At 34.5% G+C, this 23,873-nt stretch overlaps 1 protein-coding gene across 1 annotated transcript in view; it reads left to right on the forward strand.

Annotated features, from left to right (window-relative positions):
• mRpL47 (mitochondrial ribosomal protein L47) overlaps positions 1-23,873 on the forward strand; it is a 37,748-nt gene that overhangs the window by 8,088 nt on the left and 5,787 nt on the right. The window contains exon 3 of the mRNA XM_040713572.2: positions 15,784-16,070. Within this exon, the coding sequence (XP_040569506.1) occupies positions 15,784-16,070 (287 nt within the window). The remainder of the gene's footprint in view (positions 1-15,783; positions 16,071-23,873) is intronic.

Here is a 23,873-nt window from a genome sequence, read left to right on the forward strand (position 1 = left end):
GGTGCAAGTTTGAATAATTTATCTACCATTACAATAAATCAGCTGTCTTAAGTGCCCGTGTTTGCTCAAGAGAGCGAGCCAAAGATAGTTTACACACCTTGTATATCTAAGATTTAACACATTTTACTTGATATGACATTATTGTGCCGTTGTTTATTAGTGGTTTCAAAATTTTCAGAGTTACCAACTAAGAACGTCTCATATAGCCTTAAAAAAAAAGAAGTCTAAATCTAAGTGGATAAACAATCCATTGTAAATATGTATCAAAACCTAAGGCCGGCATTCGAACTGCTAATCATTTGCATTCCTGGTTTGTTCCAGAATTTTCTGATAGAGGTGTCTACACAGTATGCTTAAAGATAGGCGAGTTTATTAAGTATATTTGTGCAGCCTATCTTTACTAATTGCCATCAGTTGAGAATAATACACAGTGAACATTTACAAAAACCTCTGGTTGTGGCCATGGATTCTAATGCTCACAACCATCTTTGGGGCTACAGAATTTGACACAAGATGAGAAATTCTGTAGAACGATATTGATGAACATAATCTTGTAGTAATAGCTGAGGGAAATTAACCTACCTTTATCACTCAGCGAGCCAGTTCAACTATCGATATTATAATTATGAATCAACATGCCTTCAAAAAGTTTGATATTACAGGATGATATGTGGATCTTGTATCATCAATGTCAGATCATTGATAGATTGTGTTTAACTTTGGAAAACACAAAGCAATTATTGGAAAATCGAGAAACTTGAAAAATGCTGACTTTGAGACGCCACACAGAAAACAAAATACTCGCAAGTGTGATTGACCAGTCACAAAATGAAGTTATAATCAAGGCACTTGACTTTTCCAATGAGAAAAACAACAAAAACAAGATCAGTACCTTGGTGGACAAAAATCTTGCCAGCTTGATATATAAGCTCAGCAAGCTCGAGCCGAAGCAAAGCTGCAGGGAAGATTAGAGTGCCCACTATATTGAAAATGAAATAATATGAACGTGCACATTTAAGGGTTAATTAGGCTGTTGCAAAATATTTTTGGTTTCACTCTAAGTCTTTCCAAAACTCGCCACGGTAATTTTAAAGATTTGGTCTAATTATAGTATGAAGCTGGGAAAATATATACTTTTTGATATCTATTGTCAAAGCTGAAACACTAGCTTCAAAATATCAAATTGAAAAAGAACAAAGATGAAAAGTGGATTAAAGGGATGTCTAATTCATTCAACAATATGTTAGATTGTTGCAAATGGCGTTGTTTTAAGGATATAGTCAAGTTTGAAGACATCGGTTTTGTTAATTGTATCTGTAAAGAAGATCAAAAGATTTCAAACTCAATGTCCTTACATAGATATAGTGATGTAGAGTTTTATATTGATCAGAAGACAACTGCTAAGTTGGGAAAAATGCATCACTATTCTATTGGAAATTAATGCGATGCAGAAAAATCAAAATGCAAATAAAAGAAAGTTGTTACATGAGCCGGACTGTCAAAAAAAGATTAAGATCTTTGCAGTCCTATGGTGATACCGAATTGAATTGGACTCCAAATATTGATTAGAATGTAATTAAATTTAGTAGCATTGAAGATGAGGTAGATTATAAAGAAACACATTAGGAACTTTGTAATAAAAGAAATAAGTATAACTTAAAAGAGCCAATGGAAACAAGCTGTAGATTTAATTTGAGCTATGGAATAACAGCAGCCAAGATTAACTCTACCATAAATGACTTATATAAAATAATTGGATTTGATAACTCTGAAAATTACCATAATGTTAGTAGAGGAAAAGTTGATAATTTAAAAAATGTTGAAGGCTAACGGGTGTGGAGAGAACACTGGTCCTGAGAAAGGGGCTATTAAATTTATGGAATTATAATTGCAACGAGCTTTACAAGTAATTATTTGTTTATGACACGAAAATGAGTTACCCTCAAAGCTTTAGGACCAGAAAATTAAACATGATTCCTTGGCAAAATAATTTCTTCAATAGATGGACTCAAGCTATAACCACCTGTAGAATACAGAAATTTCGTGACCTCCCCTTCTAAGAAAATATTCAAATGAAAAACCAATACTTACAGCTCAAGGAAAGCGAGATTTAGAATTAAATCAAATCCTTAGTCATTCTGAAAGTGTGGAAAGACTAGTTGTCCTGACTTCAAGGTTTTCAAAACATGAAATTGGAAAGGCATACCCTTAGATATACCAAATTCACCCTTTAAATGCGCACCTTCATACTATTTCATTTTAAAAATAGTGGGGACTCTAGGGAAGGGTACTTAACTACCAAAAACGCATATTGGTTATCACTCAGGAAAGAGAAGCAATATTTTTGGAGACTTTTCGTTATTAAGGCTGAAAGGTCTAAAGATATTGCGAAGTTATTCTAAGCACTCAATACAGGCCAATTAGTTGGCGAGAAATGAAAGTTAGTTTTCTGCCAATACCTGGCAAAAGTGACATCTAAAAAATCCTAGAGGCTCTCAGATTTTATACTTAAAGGACTTGAGAAAATCATACAATAGAAAATGGATGAAGTTATTCCCACACTTCACTCTCAACATGCCCACACAAAGTATTTATCAAATGAGCCGGCTCTGTCACAAGTAACACACATAATCAATAAATATATTTACCAACAACAATGTATACTTGCAGTAAGTTTTGACTGTACTGGTGTGTTTGAGTATACACAATTCCACTCAGCAGATATAGCAATGGCAAAACTAGGAATACTAGCAAGTTGCCAGATGTACTCGTATATGGAATATGGCCATAACAGTCATAGGACAAAAGTGGGGTTAACTGCAAATAAAGCTCTCTGGCTCTATGAAGCTATGATCAGACCTATTATCATCCATGTGTGTCTTATCTGAGGGCATGTACATAAAAAAAGTTGGAATAAGAATGCTAAATACTATCCAAAGAAAGAAGACTCCTTGGAATGTCCCATACTCTACGATCAATGCCGATAGGAGGAATGAGAACTGTGGCGGGCATAGCTCCCCTTGACACCAAAGGAAAATCAACAAAATTAAAGAACATAATTTCTCAGAGACACCTGGTATGGCATTGGAAGTCCTCCAAGGCATCGTGGTCACCGTTTTTCCAGCGACAAAATAATCAGTCGGGCCAAAATTAAAAAAATATATAGTGACTATATTAGAAGTAGTCGAGTTTGGTTCGATAACAGCCATGTTGACGACCCAGGCACACTCATTTATACCGATGGATCCGAAGATGAAGACGGTAACACTGGTGCCTCATGGTCTATCAATCGAGGTGATACATCAATCTAGCACTCATCGATATCATTGAAAAATGAGGCATCGGTGTTCCAAGCAGATGTTTTTGCAATCACAAAATCAGTAGAAGCTCTCAACAAGCAACAAAAACAATTAGAAAATGTGATAATTCGATCAGATTCTCAATCCGAAATTGCTTCTATCCTTAAATCGTTTACTACTAGCGAGGAAGTAAAAATGTGTAAAGAAATCTTGAACAAAGGTAGGAGTGAGAAAAATATATATCTCCATTTGTGCAAGGGTCATTCTGATATTACAGTTAATGAATTTGCAGATTGCCATGCAAAGATAGGTAATTAAAGTAAGAATCTTAAGGGTGTAGGAGTTCATCCAAGTTACGCAAAGAAGAATATACATGACTTCTTTTATGAAGTTTGATGCAATAAATACAAAAAAGATATAGGTGTGAAGCATACACATGTCATGCTAAAAGAACCAAAATTGAATTCTTTCAAACTTGGATGAGAAACCATAATAATAATTGTTCAAACTTACAATGGCCACTGTCTTTTTTGGTCCACCTCGTCAAATGGAAGAACATTAGTATAACGTGCAATATGTGTTCAAAAAAGATGCAGATCAACTAAAAATGACCCCCAACGTGACACCTTTAAGCATATTTATTCTTTTCGGGATCCTAAAGTTAAGAAATAGTTTTCTGAAATATCACAAAAGGACAATTTTCTGCGAAATCTTAAATGAAAACGTACACTTGCACATGATGTGCCTCACAATTCTAGAACCTATTGTATGTAAAGCCCATGGTCTGTAAAGTTTGGGAGCTTACACATTTTTTAATTTATCTCATTTTCCGTTAGTACCCACCTTCTAAAGACAGCTGCCAAAATTTAATGACAGTCTGTTCTTTAGTTAGCGAGTTATTGTGTTAAGTGTGACACTACTTTTGTTATGTCCTAAACAATTGATCAAAAACAATTTAGTGTTTTATTTTTACACTGCTTCTGGATAAGAAAAATACTATTAAAGCTAAGCAATGGCTTAAAAAAAGACTTATATATAAAAAAAAGAAAAAATAATTGGATTAAGCCAACTTTGAGCAGAAAAAAAGTATTTTCTTTCTTTTGCCCTGGACTTTTCAGCCAATGTGTTACTAACACATAGAAACACTATGTCTATTTTTCCTTTCCAATTTTTATTTATAAAGCAAAACATGATTTGACATAAATTGTTGATGGATATAAAAAATAAAATTGGGTTCAAAAATGACTGGATGTCTTTTAGACTCTCTTCTTTAATATCTTTCTTTCTGTGAAGCTGAATAAGCGATTTTATCACTTCATTCTGTTTTTATGTCAAGTGTGCTTTCTCAAATCCCCCCCCCAAGTCCCCCTCTCCCTATCTTTGAATAAAAGAATAAAATGAGTTTTCATTCTCCCTACTCCCTTTAATAGTAGTATTGTTCGAATCAAATAATTTTTCTACTTTATTTATTAAGCATTATTGAAGAAGCCTGTAGACACCTTTCTAATAAATGTCCTATGTTTATTTATCTTTTTTTTTCTGTATTATGTTACAGTAAGAAAAGTGTAGAATATCTGTTGTATCCCTATGACTCACTTCATTTCTTTTTTCATGGTCGCAAATTATTCACCTCTACTATCTAGAGTGTGGTAGGTAAAATCGTGGCCTTATTGATAACGAACTAATGGTGTAAACTTTTGTTAAAAAAAAAAAAAAGGTCAACATTGAGACTTTATCATATACTTCTGAATGGTCTTTCTTCTTTCTATTTTTCAAGATGATTTCCTTTGGCTGCTACCATGCCCTCCTGCCAGGGCCCAAAGGCGCCATAGTACTTCTTCATAAAGGTCTCTAACATGGCTGTACACTACTGCTCGGTGGAGCCCCTAAGGTCATCTAAATATTGGATAGAGGTAGCACATTCTCTCTTCTCGACTACGCCACAAATAAGATAGTCAAGGGAGGAACAGTCTGTGAATAGTTGCAAACTATTAAGCCATGATGTTTGAGCCAAGTAAATAATTTCTGGCCTCTCTTGACCCAATTGGCATTGCTTACTGTTGAAAGCAGTTGCTGATGTCGTCGTACATAAGAGGCCTTCCCCAAATCCTTCACATTACTCTTCACAGTCCAATCACTGAGATTGAGAGCCATGGCATGCTGCCTCATCGATTTAGCGGGACTTCTGGTGATTGTGGTGTCCATGTTCTCCATGATCCCGATTCTACGGCATCTAGCGCTGCCAGGGGATCTCTCAAGGCTTTGACCTTAAGCCAATCCATGCTTTTAGTCGTGTATACAAGACTCTGGGAGCACCCTACCACTTCCATTATCTCCTGGGTGTGGAAAAAATCAGCTACACTTTGCATATGCTGACAACTGTTGATTTTTGAAAGTGTATTATTGTTTATAAACCGTAAATATCCCTACTTTTAATAACGCAACCTAATATTTCAAAATATTGCCCCTAAAGTAATCAAGATTGATTTAAAGTCAAGTTCACGATTTTATCTTGCACACTATAGACTGTTGTGATTCTCACACTGTGCGACCCACAACTGTTTCTGGTGCACTCTGTAGCATTCCTTAAATAATAATATATTAATCGATAGTATATTTTCCTTTTTTGTATTCATTGCGTCAATTCGTATTTGTAATATTGTACAGCCTGTAATTTTTGCCATAATATCCAATGGTAGAGCAATACAAACAAACAATACGTGTAAAACAAATTTCTTCATCAGACCAAGGATAATTGAGGTGAAGGGCAAAATACATTGTTTGTCAGTGCTTCTATATACTGGAATGAGGTATGATGAGATCTTTCACATCGTCCTCTGCTCAAAGGTTCTCATTACGAATATTAAAAGGCTGAATGACGACAAAAAGAGCCTCGACAAGAAACTTTGAAGCCTCCAGCGCAAAAAAACAAACAACAAAAGAACCCGCAAAAGTGGTGTGATGACAACTGGACAATTTTCTGGTCTTGGGGAATGGGGTTTACGTCTGACCCAGACAGCTACCCTCTTGACTATGGTTACTGGGTGCCATCGAGAGAAAGGCCTCTCCCATGTGAGTGCTCTAAAAACATGTTCAGAAGGAGTGGGCTGACATGAATACGTTAAGAAGACCTGCAACCCCTTTGGGCCTAGGATAGAGGCTATGGTGGAGGCCACTTTAAGATTTAATTTTTTATATAAAGTAAAATAAATTTCTAAAGTCAATTTGTTTTACTAGTTGTACTTTTTGAGAATCTTGATGAAGTTGAGCCTGGGAAAATTCGTTCACAATTTGCAGGGACGCAATGTACAGGGAGAGGAATAATTTTGTGAAGATTTGATTTAATATATAAATGAAAATGAAGCTCTGCAAGATAGGAAGTGTCAATCATGGGTCAATATGCGGTCGCTCCAGGACTGCAATAAGCCGGAAGAACATCGAGATACTTCGACTAAAGATTTATCGGAATCCGAGAATATCAATGTCCAAAATGGACGATGAAATAGGAAGTTCAACGTCGTCATTGCATAGAATTGTCCGTGAGGATTCGAAGATGATGTGCTACTAGTTACGGTATGGTCAAAATATCAATGCTAGTACCAGAGTGAAGAAAGTCGAATGTTGTCAAGAATTGTTACAAGTTTCTTCGTCGGGGACGAAAATTGTTTTCAGCAATGAAAAAAAACTGGGATTTGACCCAAAAAATTGAATACACAAAAGAATCGGATTTGGTCCAGGTCCAATTGATGAAGGATTTTAGAACCTTTGGTGCTTCCTGGGTTTGAAAGTACATAATACACAATGAACTCCGAACTCAACAATGGTTAGAATATCACATTCAATTTTGTGACAAATCAATTTGGTCACCTTCAAGTCCAGATGCCAATCCCTGCAATTTTTTTGCTTAGGTTGAAAGTACGGTCCTATCAAAGTTTGGTTACTCTACGAAATGTTATCGAAGTTGCATGGGACGAACTACCCGAAAAAATGATTTGACAAGCATAGAACTCATTTCATCCTCGATTATCATCTATAGTTTCGATTGACGGCGGATGTATAGACTAATTAATTAATAAAAAATATTGCTATAGATATACTTGTGTTATAACTAAATTTAGTCATTTTTATTGATCAATTAATATTGCATTAATAATGGGGCTTGAAACTTTTGAACAGCCCTATATGTATATTATTCATGTGTGATAATAATATCTAACTATTTTTTGGAGGGGGTGTATTTCTAATACAATCCTTTTTCCGCAACATCTGTTCATCTCTCTCGTTGTTACCTTTATGGTATTGCGCAACTTTTCTTTCAAAAAGAAACAGGGGAAAAGATACCCAAATCATATGTTAGTTTAGACAATTCTTCTCAACTATGGAATTATTAATCACTTAAACTTAGTTTTTTCTTTTTTCAAACGGATCCCTTCTTAAATAAGGCATTATAGAGGGAACAATGTGTAAATACAGAAACAAGTATAGTGATTAGAAAGGGAAAAACGGTTGATGCGTGTGCTCTTTCTTCTTTTTTATTCATTTTTGAATAACTCGTTGGAGTGTGACCATCCCCCTCTCAAAGAAGAATTATCGCCTATCCTTGGTGTAAATTGATCTAAAAAATACGCATTATAGTAAATACGATATTTTACCTGCACTAATTCTATTTGAAATGTAGAAGGTTATCATCTTTTAGGGAGAAATTCATTTTTTCTCCCTCCCAAAATCATAAAACAGGCACCTGATATTAACAAAGATTCAAGGATATTATAAGTCTCGCTCCTGCATTCTCCTTGCGCTCTTGCAAACACACCATCTCTAATAATAATATACAGGGAGCGGGGATCAAATTGTCGCCTACTTTAAACCTTGATAACTTGAAGACGACATTATCAAATAAAAAACCGGTTACCAAATAGGAAAGCTATTCTTGTCAGCTGACAATACGTAGTTCAGTTAGCATCATGCCGTCATCATATGAGGAGATAAAGAGCTATAAGTGGAACGAGGAGCTTTTGAGGTCCGCCGTAGTCATGGCATTGGTTAATAATGGAGGTGAAATCTCCAATTCAACGATTGCTTCAACCTTAGGAGTGAATTTACGGACTGTTCAGCGTATCCGTAAGAAGCTAGAGGACACCTGGGATGTTGATGCCACCATAAAGAGGGCACCCAAGGAGGAGGGCGCCGACAGGAAGGTCAGTGACACCGAGTTTGTCGACAAGGTGAAGAAGATGGTTGAGGATGACCCTACCAGGTCCATGAAGGCCGGAAACAGGCCCTAGGTGTGGCAACAGGACTCGGCACCCTGCCATGTGTCCAAAATCTCCATGCAGTGGTTAACCGAGAACTGTTATGACGTCGTAACCAAGGAGTTGTGGCCTTCTAACTCTCCCTACCTTAATCCTTTGGACTATTTTGTCTGGGGCTATGTCGAGAGACATACCAACAGACATCCCCATAGCACCAAAGCCAGCTTGATGGACTCCATCCAGGAGGTATTCGGCAACATGGACAATAAGATGGTCAGAAGAGCCTGCGGTCGGTTCAGAGGCCGTTATTGATCCCAACGGTGATTATATCAAATGAATGGCTACTCTATACCTATATGCTCGTCATAGTTTTGATTTTCAATAAAAAAGTTCAAAAATGTATAATTTGTGTTGTTTTTTGTAGAAAAATATTTTGGCGACAATTGGATCCCCGCTCCCTTTATATATACAATGTTAATTATTAAATCAAAATGTATTTATTATATACATTATGGAGCACTTTATACGGTGCGCCCTGCGACTCATTTTTCTATATACATACAGACAAACTTTGCTTTATTAATATAGATAAACAAAAAAAAAAAAAAGGAAGAGCACACGCATTAACCATATTTCCTTTTCTAATCGCTTTACTTAGTTTTTTTTTTTACATTGATCCCTACTTTTATAATTATATATAATATATCCAATGTATTGAGATGAGTTTCTTTATTAGAATGTTTTCTTGGCATGATGATTCTGATGATGAAAAACATATCACCACTCGTTCTTCTTGTGATTGTAACAAAAAGGAGGAAATCCTTTTCATTCCTCATTCCATTCCGCTTTCCTTTTTTATTTTTTCTTCTGCTTGGTCTGTTGAATGACGTTGTTCATTTGTGACTAATTTATCATCATTTCTTTGTAAACGATTTATTTTATCTATGCATCAAAAGGGGGATGCTCACTACTTTTCATCATTGTCATCATCTCCTTCTTGAATAAGTAGGGACATATGTAGGTATACATAAAATTGAACCAAGGAATCATTTGGCATCCCATCTTTTTCATATGTATACGTATATAGATGGTACAATATAGTTTGTCCATTACAATGATCATTTAATGATAAAATAAATACTTCCCTTTTTACATATAAAAAACGAAGTCTAAAGCTTCTTTTACCGGGCAGTCCATTGAAATCTGAGCACTTACTAATTCAATAATTAATGAAGGTAGAGGGATTGAAATATATTCATCTGTAAATGTATTAAAGTTACAAAACAAAGCAAACCAGAGCTCTCTACACCGTAAGCAAGTCCGAAATGATGGAAAGGAAGAAGGGATCTGTCAAAAAGTACAAAGTGGACCCAGGTGTATCCCCTCAAGTCCATGAGGATCCATGCAATGAAAGAAACCCATCTCCTCCGCTGCAAGACTCTTTTGAGTTCTTTTGAACTATTTTTTTGACACCCTTGGCCAAACCTGTCAACCACATCTTTTAAGTGCATATCAAAGGAAGACCTGCAGTGTCTGTCATCCAATGGCCCTAAAATCCATTTTCCTCCAGCACTGGGACTCTGTGAGAAAGGACTACATATCCAATGGATGCCAGGCCTTCAACCGTAATTAAGGACGGCTACATTAATGATTAAGAGAGAGCTCAGACCCACATAAATTTTTAGTATTAAGAATGATATCTTGTTGAAGTTTAAATTTTAAAGTGTTCAGATTTAAATGGAACACTCGGTAAAATGGCGGTAAAATTTATTTTAACATGATTTTTTAAAATTAGACAAAATTTATTACAAGTTATTTGCAACGAGAAATAATTACAAAGAATTATCATTGCCATACTATTAATCACCTTTATGGTTCCAAAAATAAACAGATAAAAGGCCTAAAATCATCTGGTATTTAGCAAAATAAGTCAATGCTACCAACTGCTACTTCTCTACTAGGTACTCTGGGACTACTGTAATTGTCCTATTATTTTCTCCACAATTTTTAAAAATGAATTAAATAAATGCATATATTTTGTAAAATTAAAATCCTACATAGTATTTTATTTGATACTTTATTATGATATTGCGAAATAATTAAGTATTAGATACTTTATATGAATGAAAATCATTAATACGTAGAATTACAGCAGGAATGATTATTATATATTCCTTATTTTTTTCGGAAACGTTTCCGTAAATCAAAGTGATCATCTGGCGAAGTATTCACACATAATATATATTAGTGTCTGATATATCCTAAGACAATTAGCCGAATGTATATTTTGCCAAAGGACAATTTGGACATATGGCCGAAAAAGTAAATTTAATATATTGATGTATACGATTATTATATATTTTCATTCAATCTAAAATGATATATATAAATTTTTCATATGCTCTATATGTTATATAAGCTAAATAAATGAATTTTCTTTTCCAGAAGAAATATTTTATTTTATTAATAATACTCTTGTGTTCGGATTATATAATGATCATTTATGAATAAAATTAATAAAAAATGTTTTTCGTAAGATGACACAAATGAATTTACAAATATGACATCTATATCATATGAACAATATCTATTTTTTATGTTATGATTTTAAATTGAATTGCAATATCCCATTGCATATATACAAGGAAAGGTTAATCCGACGTTGCTCCGGTCAAGGAGGGAGCAGGAAATCAAATTGACAAATATCAATGTGATTTTTTTGTAATGTTTATCATTTCATATTGAATTAAAATATACAATCGTATACATCAATATGTTAAATATTATTTTTCGGTCATTTTTACCAAATGATATTTTGACGAGATGTCCATTCGGCAAATTTTTCTTCACCGAACGGTCAAGTTGGCAAATTGTCCTTTGGCAAAAAAAATTGGGATCAAGGTTCACTCACAATAATAATATGTGAAGTAAAAAGTTCTGATCTTTTTTCCGCTTTATTTTGACAATAAAATTAAAATAGTTAGGATTATCCGATCTAGAGAGTTTCAAACGGTTTTCTGGCTAATTTTCAGTTCCTGAGCAAGTGAATAAATGTTCACATGCGGGTCCAACCCGACGATTTCCGTTATTTTATCGACATTCCATATTACCAGTACGGAATATTTGGAAGCACCGCTTCGATACTGTATTGTGTCCATAAACAGCACAATTTTTTTTCGCGCCCTGCTCTACCTTTTTATCTTGGTCGCAGTGACACTGAAGAATGTATCGAATGTGTTCTTTTTTTACTTCCATTTTGACGCTGTAACATACCAATCATACATCTTCACCAAACAAAACACTGTAAACAACATTTTTTTATGTGTAATCATAACCTTTAAGCATAGTTTCAGCCTTTTTTTATGCAGTCTATTAATCGCCAGATATAGCTCACTAAAGACATCTACCGAAAACGCTCAGAAATTTGTACCTAATCTGATTTTGAGATCTAATAGCTCAATGGTTTCCTTAATATTAATAAAAAAATGTTTTTCATTTTTATAAAACTGTGTAGTTTCGGCTCCCAAAATGGTGAACATCATCAATGATGACGTCACGTTAAAATTCTCTTTAAATCTCTTATTTGTGCAGCAGGGTTACTTGATGAGAATTGTGTGTGTTTTAGGCATGTTTAACAAAAAAACCAAAAATCAACATGGTAAAATAATTAAAATAATATTTTGGATCAGAGCAGATTAGTTATCATGACGTTTTTTGAATTAGCCTCAATCAAATGTGATGTGGGGGGAAGGAAATAAACAAGGACATTAGCTTGAATTACTCTGAAGTGGATCCTCCGTCCTACTCGGAGTCCAAGTAATAACTCGGCAATAAATTATCAAGGTTACTCTCCGTCTTTTATCTGCACATACGAATGTTCAATCAGGATTTGAATATATGTAATTGATTGTACTAGGAAAATAAGTTTAGTACTCAGGAGTTAACTAATAATTACAATTTAGCCAAGGAGAAGAAAATTCATTCTTCAGATTACGGATTCCGAAAAAACGGAGCAGCTAAAAAATACACCAGATTTACATCACTAAAGGTTGCCCTATAGTACAGGGAGCGGGGATCAAATTGTCGCCAAAATATTTTTCTACAAAAAACAACACAAAATATACATTTTTTAACTTTTTTATTGAAAATCAAAACTACGACGAGCATATAGGTATAGAGTAGCCATTCATTTGATATAATCACCGTTGGCATCAATAACGGCCTCAATACGGCCTCTGAACCGGCCGCAGGCTCTTCTGACCATCTCATTGTCCATGTTGCCGAATACCTCCTTGATGGAGTCCATCAGGCTGGCCTTGGTGCTATGGGGATGTCTGTTGGTATGTCTCTCGACATAGCTTCAGACAAAATAGTCCAAAGGATTAAGAATTAGGAGACCACAAATCCTTGGTTACAACGTCATAACAGTTCTCAGTTAACCACTGCATGGAGATTTTTGACACATGGCAGGGTGCTGAGTCCTGTTGCCACACCCAGGGCCTATCTCCAGCCACCCCTTGGATCCAGGACAGAACCACCTTCTCCATAACATACAGGTAGACCTCTGTATTGACCTTTAGACCCGTTCCAAACATGTGGGGAGGCATAACATGACCTTCACTGCTGACCACCCCGAACACCATGACCATTGCAGGGAACTTGGTCTTCATTACCTTCCTCACATGGCTGGTTGCAGGTGGCTATCCACCTGTTGTTCTGCTTGTTGACCTTCTGATCTTGACAAAAATTATTTTCATCAGAGAAAAACCACAGCAAAAAGTAAAAAAAAAAAGTTTAAAGTAGGCGACAATTGGATCCCCGCTCCCTGTACATGAGACAATAATACGAAATCTCAATATCCCTTTATTTCTCAAGAATGTATTTGTGGGTTATAACACATATTATATACAAACATACATTATTATATGAATGTGTATAAGGGACAAAGAATTTGCTCCTCAATGAATATATTATTATCACTCGTAAATCTTATCGTAAGATACTACTTAAACAGGGGGAAGAAGTCCTCTCTCTGTGTTTTCTCCCTCTCTATCTCCACGCATAAAACAAAGATGTTTTACAATCAAACGGATGATGCTTTTTTATTTCCCATTCCTTTTGTATACAAATATATGTATTTCTCTTAGAAATATTTAATCGGATTATAAGTTGTCACTTGCTATTAGAAGAAAAAAGTAGACAAAGAAAAAGCAGAGGGAGATAAGAAGTAATAAATTATTCTTGTTCCCTTCATGCACTATGTAAGTACTACATCGAGTAATATTATTTCTTCCACATATTATATCTATGGACGACAATATTTATAACCACCAAAACAAACCCTCAAGTATTTCTTAAAGGGTAGACTTGTCGTCGAAATATTAATCTACATGCTTTTTTCCCTCTTTAAATACCGGGCCGTGCAGAATTATTTACCGATTTTTGTTCAGAACATATCGTGGACAATAATGACATTTGAATGATTTGAGAAACAATTTATTTATACATTTTTAGAATGATAAAATAGTTTGTAATCCAATTTAATCAATGTAGCCACCATTTGACTCAATAACACTGGTCAGGCGACGTCTGAAGCTGCCACAGACTTGCTGGATGTAATCGGCTTCCATGGAGGCCCAGGCCTTGTTCACAGCAGCCTTTAAGGCATTTATGTTCTTGTGTCGTTTTTTTGCAGGCCTTGGTCTCCACGAGCGCCTAGATAGGGAAGTCTAGTGGGTTCAGATCTGGGCTCTGAGGGGGCCAGTAGTCCTTGGCCAAAAGTTCATGCTGTCCTTGAGCCACTCCTGAGCTTTCTTGGAAGCGTGGGTGGGTGCTCCATCTTGTTGAAAAACTCAAGGAGAGTTGCCGACTATGGATTTGATCCACGGAAGGACCTTGGACGCCAGAATCTTCACATAATCCTCCGCTGTTAATCTGAGCCTGTGGGGAACCATAGCGGCTTCATGGCTTTCCCGTTGGATCTCCAAACATCTCCAAAGCTCACAACACGGTCATTTTGCCTGTTGAAAACAGGATCGACCGTAAAAGTTTTCTCATCCTATCCTTTTTTTTCGGGGGGCTTGGTTTAAAAAAAAATTAAAATTAAATTGCAAAATACATAGACATTCACAAAAAAATTTTAAAATGCATTTTTACTATTAAATTTTTTGGAAAAAAATTTCAAAAATCCATAGCTTTTCACAAAAAATACATTTTTTGTAATAAAATTCGAAAAATTAAATTTTTGGGAAAAAAATTAAAAAATCCACAGCAGGACTCTGTGGGTCCTGTGGGCGGCGACCTTATACTTGGATTTGCCAATTTAAAATAGACTTACTTTTTTCTGTAGACCGGTCCATACCGACTTTTTTATTTGGACCTTTCTAGCCCTAACGTTTTTACAGGAACGAATAAGTCAAGTTCAAAAAAGCATAGCTGTTTCAGACCGGTCAAGGATTTCCAGATGGAAACCGAATGCTGCAGCCGAACTCTACTAGCTAGGCTCTCTGAGTGTGGTCTTACACTTGGTGAAGAAATGTTACATAATAATATTCTTTTACTCTTAATTAGATTACTAGAATGAGTGTCTCTTTCTATATCAATGTCTAGGTTTTGTTTTGTTGTTGTTCCCTCATTTTGTGCCTATTTAATACGCGTTTTCCCTTTTTTCGTTGGTACAATAATTATTTTTTGGGTGTATTTTCGAAAAAACTATTCTCAAAGTTAAAATAAACTTTGAGACACGGGGAATCGATCGTATTATATAAAATAAAAATCAATTTAATATGAATAAAAATATTGCTCTCCACAGCATAGGAATTTGGTCTGATCAGAATAAAATAGAGCCTACGCTATGGAAATCAGAATTCTAAACAACTTTTTATTTTATGATTGTCTATATGTCTCCGTTATGGCCAAAGTTCACGATTTGTACAAATGCCTCAATTTTTATTAGAATACGATCATATTATATTTTGACTTAGTTATATAATTTAAAAAAGGAAAAATCCCCACAATGACGTCACGAGAGATAAAAAAATGATGTAGTGACGTCATCCGTGGTATTAAAAAAAGGGGCATCGCACTCAAAAATATAATTCTACGACCATGCATCTAATCAAGTGAACTGGCGTTTTTTGCATCTTTATTTTAAGCTTTAGTGCGAATATACTTATGTAGTTATTGATTTAAAAAAGGATTTCATCTAACAATATTAATTTATATATTACTAGGTAGACGATAGTATGGAAAACTTGGAGGAAGTGGTTCGAGAGCGGAATAGGGCTTATTGGGAATTGGAAGTGGGTGAGACAGGAGAACGAGAGCGAATAAAAAGGATTGGTTCCTTTGGTATTGAGGTGGAGTATAATCCTATTGAACATAATTTACCTTACGAAGTGAATGAAGAGTACAAAAATACCCTTCGACTCAAATATAGTTGCAATTATGGACCTGAAGTAACTGAGTTTTTGGAACATTATCATGAGGTTCTCGTCAAAAAAGAATCAAAAAAGAAACAGTAAGTATTGGCACTTTAAAACTTTGTATTTACATATCAAGGCTGAATCACAGGGGTGAGGTCCCTAAATTTTTAAATCCATAGAGTTGAGTAGTCTGTAAGAAAAAAAAAAAGAGCACACAGGGGATGCCGGGAGTGAATCATACGGTATTATTGAATGAAGAACATTTGTTAATCTCAGTTGCATGCCCTATGATTTTGAATCACTGCTATAAAGAGGAGATCCTTCTACACTTTAAATGTTATTTGTAAAGAACAATAATTATATTTAAATTCATATACTGGGTCTTGCAGATAAGTTTGGATCAAGTTTAAGGGCACCAATATCCAACACGTTTGGTTATGGATAATACTTTGTTTGGCAAAATGGAGCATGGGACAATTTTGAATATTTTTTATTCTATATGTCCTCCTCCTCCTCCTTCAAGGACAACCTCAAACCGGGACATGAAAGGTTTAACGAACTTTGAGACCTCCACAGCGTCCATGGAACTGGCCACAGACATAATGGACGACTTTAAGGCCTCCACAGAGTTATGGTAGTTTGCACAGGCCTCCCCTTCAAATTTCGCTACGAATAAAAACTCAAATTGATTAAGATCAGAAGAGTTGGAGGGACGGATCTTGAAGTCCCAAAAAATGAGGCATATTGCCCTTAAGCCATGCCTACACTATGTATTGGTCTTATGGGCCGGGGCGGAGTCCTGCTGGAAGGTAGACCTTCTGCTCCAGCCACTTTGTCCATCCAGGGCTTGACCACGTTCAAAAGACCTCTTTTTTCACTTTCTGCTTGGGCTTGAAGAAGTAGAGTTGCTTGATGTGCCCCTCACTGCTAATGACACATAAGACCATCATGCCGGCTGGGCTCTTCGTCCTGAAGACCATGGGTGACTTCAGAAGGTGCTTTACATATTAATTTGTCATTCTGGTTGTTTCTCTTCTTGTCAACAGTGAATGTCTTCTCATTTGAGAAGAATTCCAAATTTTCTCCAGTGTTCTTCGAGGAAGACAGGACTTTCCTGCACCTAGCCTCTCTGGTGAGCTTCATTGAGTCTGTTAACATGTATCTCACCGTTAGAATGCAGTTCCTGTATCCTAAGTTATCATTGATGGCCCTGGAGATGGTACTGCTGTGCATGGATCGGTTTTTGGCAAGGATGGACATGGATTTGCCTGGGTCAGCCAAACAGAGACCTGGGGGTCCTCTATCTGTTTCTCTTGGTACAGTGATTGGACCTGTTAGACATACCCGTGTTTTTGTAACTCTAGATGCGTGTGTAGTCTGATGCTGTCATGGCTAGAGTGTCCTGGGCAATTGAGTTAGATCACAGCGGACCTTCTTTTGTGTTCCATCTTCATGAAGTGGATTTTTTTTTTTTTCTGGGAAAGTTATAAATATACATTATCGACCTCTCCAGATAAAAAAGCTACTTGTAGATATCCCTGCTGTTACTCTTGATGCCCATAAACTTGGTCCTAATTTATCTGAACGGGTCTGATTATTTATTTTATTATGCATTCTTTAAACAATTTATACCCAAGAAAGGCGAGAATTCTTACTTCAGAAGGAGAAGTTAATAGCACATTTAATGAAGTAAAAAGAAGATAGAGTACACGCAACAGCCATTTTTTCTTTTTTAATTTATAAGCTTAGTTTTTTCTTAAAAATATGTCAACTCTAGTTAATGGGGGTGGAGTGTGTGTGTAAGAAATATGTCACTCTAAGAGGGAGCTCACGATGTTATTTTTATTGATTTTTTCAACCATTCCTCCCAAAAAGGCCTTAAATTAATGAGTATGTAGTTACCCAATTATGACGCAACATTATTTTCAACTCTTGGATGATTCTTTAGTTAATGGGAGGGATACTCCGTTTGGTGTTCAATAAATGAAGGTCCAGAACACTAACATGAGATAGGAGAAATGGTATGCAAATATCAAGCTGACAAAGAAATTAAATAGATTAAAAGAGAGCAGCTTAGCTGTATTAGCGTTTTATTAAATCAGCTGTATGTAGCAGAGAGAAGAAATAACTAAATACAAATTCCACTCCTTATCCATCAAGGACAGAGGCGGGAAATACTAGGATTTTTTGTGAGAAAATTTCAGATTTGAATTATTCAATATAGTATTTTAAATTTTTGGAACTTTCTATGGCATACTTTTTGTAATATTTGCCAAAATCAACCAGTTATAGATGGAAATTTTTTCAACGACATTATTTTTCTATAACTTTTTTTTTTTTTTTTGCAAGTACAAAAAAATATTGGTAGGTTAGTAGTGTTCCTCTTTGCAATTCCAATAAATGCATTTTAATACTTTCCTAGCAAAATTAGTACAAAACGTTTTTGTTTTTTTGAAATTTTTTTCCAAATTTCGATTCTACAATTTTTGACAAAAAAAGAAAAAGAAGATGAACTTCATATTTAATGATTATATGCTATTGGTAGCCTATAACCCATTTTTGTTAAGATTAATAATAAAACATATATTAAAATCCTCGCCCGCACCGAAGGTGTCTAAACCTTAAGAAGAAATAATATGGACCATTGGCTATGTTTTTCCCCGCCCACTCCTTGCCCCAAGCAAAGCCGGATAAGCCTTTGTTAGTATAGAATATAACTACGCGATAAATCCTCAGTAATACTCTCCTCTCACTAAAAAATATTTAGGATCTCAGTCCTTTACTTTTCTTATTTATTAGATGTGCTGATCTATATCTACACACACTCATTATAAAAAAATTAGGGGTTTGCAGACAATCAACTGACAAACCGACATACATTGCTTCATTATTATATTATAGAAGATGTACTTCCTTTTTCATTTGACGCACTGAGCAATAGTTGTAGACGCTTTAGCGAGGTGATAAAACAGCTTATGAAAATAAGAAACACTCTTTAGATAATATTTTACACAACTCTATACATGATTATACATATTAAATACTAGCAATATTATGTACACCGGCATTACTCGGAAATATTGAAAGCAATCATTCTAGCTGGCTTTGGTGTTGATGGACCATATATGTATATATATATATATATCCCTCCCCCTTGATGAATGTGCATATTTTAATGCATGAATCCTCTTGAGACATCCATATAAGTTAATGTTTAAATAAGAAAATTCTTTGAAATATTAATTTTTATCTACCAACAGGAGATACCAACATCAGGTAATTTTTTTAATTTTTTTTTTTTGGCCTTGTTTTTTGCTCTTCTCCCTCTTTCCTTTCATGCTAATAGCTTATTTGCCTTCTTTTATAATCTGATGTATTTAAATGATGTTATTTTAATTGAATTTAACTTTCTATATAGTTTCCATTATATATTTAGGCGTCCATGTTAATGTTATACTACAAACAAACCTCATATTATTAGCTTTATGCTTTTCTTGAATGGTTCCAATTATGTATGTATACATATATATAAAAAGAGTTGTTTAAAATATGACTTAGAACGCGTGCGATACTTTTGGTTGTGGTTACTCAAGATGATTTATTTGAAATAAGCTGTTATAATTATCTAATTCTTGAAAAGGGACTTCATAAAAGTATGAAGTAAAAATTAGGGCGTGATCTTGAATGACCGGGAGAAGGAGTTATAAGCGTAAGACGTTGTTGGTCTCGGAGCAGAATTGAGGATCGATATCGTAGTTATTCTAGCATATATGATTCTTATATGTATACGGAGTGGGATTTGTGCTAATTACCTTCCTCTCATGGCTTCTTAGAGCTAAGCTGTTCTCCTTTCAAAACATTCTTTAAATTGTCAGGGTGCCCCAGTTAATTTTCGTTTTTTTACCATATCGGCAGGACAAATATTATGAATCACAACGTATGTAGAGGTCTATTAAATATTTCCTAAAAAGTGGGAGAGGCTTTTTTTAATATTTCGAGGAAAATAATCTTTTGGCTTTTTTCATTTTCCAAAGCTGTTACCATTATGATTTCATTCTTGTAGACGGAACATCTCAGTGCTTACTAATTCAATAATTAAGTGACTGAAATTAATTCATATTTCCATATATTAAAGCATAAACAATTGTTTAAAAAAAAAAAACCTTAGCTCTCTAGCTTATGTACAACTTCAGAAAATGACACTTGTACGTGTTCCACAAATTGCTATTCGCGCACTCTAAGTGGTTTGGCGTCGATAGAACCAACATCTACGCCGTCAGCAAGTCTGAAGTTTGGTGAGAAAGAAGGACTCTGTCAAAAAGGAGAAAATTGATCCAGAGGAGTTAAAAAAAAGGCGAATCCCCTCAAGTCCATGAGGATCCATGCAAGAGGTAGGTGGGTTTCACACTAGACTGTTCTAAGATCTATCAAAAAAGTGGGTAGAAAGAGCCTAATGAGGGTGGAGAGTCCACTTTTGACAGCAACAATGAAGGAAAACTATCTCCTCCGATGAAAAAATCTTTTGAATGAGTCTTTTGAACTCTTTTTGACACTTTTGCCATGCGAACCACCTCGACATGCACCCCCAAAAGGTGCCACAACAGAGGATTACAATGCAGAGTGAATTTTGTGCTTATTTCCTTAATCTAAGTGCTACTTGCAGCTGATCTAATCAAACGGTCTCCCAAAAAGGATCTTAAAAAACTTATAGTATTGCTTAATAAAGATAGGGCAGGATTCGGATTCAAAGTACTCGGACACGCTATAAGTAAATATGTATTTCGGATCCGAACAGGTTCTCGAACTTTTACGGATCCTTAAAAGCTTATACTATTGCTTAATACATAATCCTAGTTTAAAAAAATATGTTGAATGTAGTATCTCTATTTATATTGAATAGTGAGATGGGCGACATCTACGTAAACATTTTCATTGCGTGGTTATTATTATAACAATAATTATATGAATAACTTATCATTATGTTCTAATAGGAATGACATTAATTTTTTCTTTGTGTATAAGAGTCAGCTATTAGTAAAAAAGTAACCTATAGCCAGATGCTATAAGGTTTTTTTTTGTTCCTTTAATTGTTAGGATGGAGTTGCACTGATTGATTTAGAATAAGTAAAAGTTATAGTATTACATTTACTCCGTCTGACTTATGAGTTTTCTTTGAAGTCCATCAACATAAAGTATTTTTTCTTTTCTATTAACGACAAGGAAGCGAACCTACGTACATTGAGTTTAAAAAAAAAATATCCCGAGGGTTTTGTCCATTGAGCTACGTCGTTCCGTTTTTTTTAACTACCAAAAAATGCTTCGAATTTACAGCTCTATAAATGATATAATTTTGCCTTTGAAAAACGAATATTGCAATATGCACGTACTACTAAGAAGTCTATGCAAATGAAAGTAGACTTTTTTTTTCTTTAATACAGAACTAACATTGCAAAGCATTTCATGTTTTTGATAGCAATCATACATTGTTATATATGTGTATGCTTGTGTGCTTGTATATACCTATGTACAAGCAATATTATGTATACGAATGCACTTTTACATATATACATACATGCAAAAAATTTTAATACATCTTTATTGTAATGTTAAATTTGTCCATTTCAAAAAATTTTTTGCTTTGAGAGAGTGTTAATGCGGAGAAAGTTATGTTTTGAATGAAGAAAATATTTCATTTTTTTCCGATATTCCATTCATCAATATGTACATCTTCAAGTTTTGTTATCATATTGAATGTGAAAGTTTGGTTAAAAGCTTTGATCTTGGTTATGAACGAATCAATGTCCTATCCTTTATAAACTAGTAGAATGTATCCCATGCATCTTGAAGATTGTTATTCAAACTTGATTAAAAACCAGTTCGTGAAGACAGTTAAGACAATAAAGTTTATCTCCAGTGAATTATAACAAAAATCGACATTTTTATTCAATATGACCTCCTTCAGCCTCAATGATGGTATCCTCCTTAAAGCCTGCAAAAACCTGACGTATGTAGTCTTCTGGCAAGCCAGCCTATGCAGCCTTGATGGCAGACTCCAAAAATCTATGTAGTATTTTTTAAAAGAACAAAAAATTAAAAAAAATACCCTGATGTTTCCTCAATCCTTTTACCTAAAACTTGATATTGCTATCTAGTTGTACTAAGATACAGGTAAATACAAACCATGATTGGAGTATGATTGAATTTGGTATACATACATTCGATGTTCCACTCTAATCAATTTATCTCTTTTTTTCTCTCTCCTTACTTTTTTGTCAATGATTTCAAAGAGAAACTGGACATGATTTATAAAAAAATAAAATATGTAGCTGCTATATATTTAACTTGACTTCATTAAAATTCTGTGACGTTCCCTACTCCTTTTTTTTAATAATACGTATATACATATGTTTAAAAGAAATTGACCTACATAGATGATGATATTTTTTCGACATTCTGATAGGTGGACAATACATTTTAAATATATTCAATTTAAATAAATTGTACTTTTTTTATTTTATAAATATATGTATCCAGTAGTGTTGAGTCTATGTCCAAGACCGGGTCGGTCTTAAATAATGATTTATAGACCGATTTGGACCGAAAAACAGTCCAAATTGTGATCTCAGATACAAATGTAATGGTTTTCAAATCGTGCACCGAATAGTTTTGTCTGAATCTATAGACCGATTTTCATCTCTATCCTGATTTATTTATTGTACAAAATATTATTTATGCGGTTCTAGGACAGTTTTCCCAAAAGCCATTTTTGTCAAACGGACAAATTATTTCTATTTTTTTTAAAACTCTAATTTTAAGATAAAATATTTCTTAAACAATTTATCTCTGATTTTATATTTGCAAAGATGGGGTTGTCATGAGAAGTACCCAAGTACGTTATAAGTAAACTTGTAATATCGGAAAAGATCCGTGACCCAAACCGGCATCGGTTACTGGAATTTTTACTTATAATAAAAAGAATAATACTTAAAACTTCATCGTAGTTAAAAAATATCGAACGAAGCATTTATATTGGATTAGTGCTTAGAGAGAGACATATTTTGGTTATTCCAGACACGTCAGTTAGTAATTGGCCATTTCTTTCCAACTATGGAGCAGTTCTACAATGATTGTTTAGAATTGTTCACAGTTTAAAAGGAGCTAATTATAATTTTATTAATCCACGTTCGGAACACTAATTAGGAGCAAAGAAGTTGAATCGTCAACAAGATTGTCAAGCCAGTTTTTGAAGCATCTTCGAAATGAAATGACTCAATTAATGAACACTTAATGATTGTACAAAGAATTAAACATTTTATCTTATAAATTGTGAGAAACATGAATGAATGGGAATTATAATTATATAGCATTCTAACTTGAATAATTTCAAAATATATTTATACTTTTTTCGGGCAGGAGTGATTCGGTAATGTGGGTTTTGGCGAATTGGGAAATATATATTTGCTATTGGTAGTACCCACATTGCCTGGAGTGTTCAAGCGTCGGCTAAAAGACAAATTTAGCTATAATAAATAAAAAGATAATTCCCGAAGAAATAGTCGGTGTTATGCTTCGTTTATCATGAGCCCACTCATACGTAACTATTCAATACTAATGTAAATTCATATGAAGTACTCTTTTCTCAAGAATGAAAGAACGATTATAAGACCTTGAGAGAAAAAATTAATATGAAAGACCGATGATTACTTTAGTTTTTAGAGCGCTCACTAAAAAAAACCCCATTCATTTTAACATAACAGCGTTTATATTTTATTCAAATCTTAATATATACTTTGGATGTACATGTATGAATTAATGAATTATGCTATACATAAGAGACCAATAACAGAAACTGACCGAAAGAATACTCTTCATATACATGCACACACGCCTGCAATAGT

The sequence above is a fragment of the Lepeophtheirus salmonis genome, chromosome 5, assembly GCF_016086655.4.
Source record: "Lepeophtheirus salmonis chromosome 5, UVic_Lsal_1.4, whole genome shotgun sequence".
Lineage (NCBI taxonomy): Eukaryota > Metazoa > Arthropoda > Copepoda > Siphonostomatoida > Caligidae > Lepeophtheirus > Lepeophtheirus salmonis.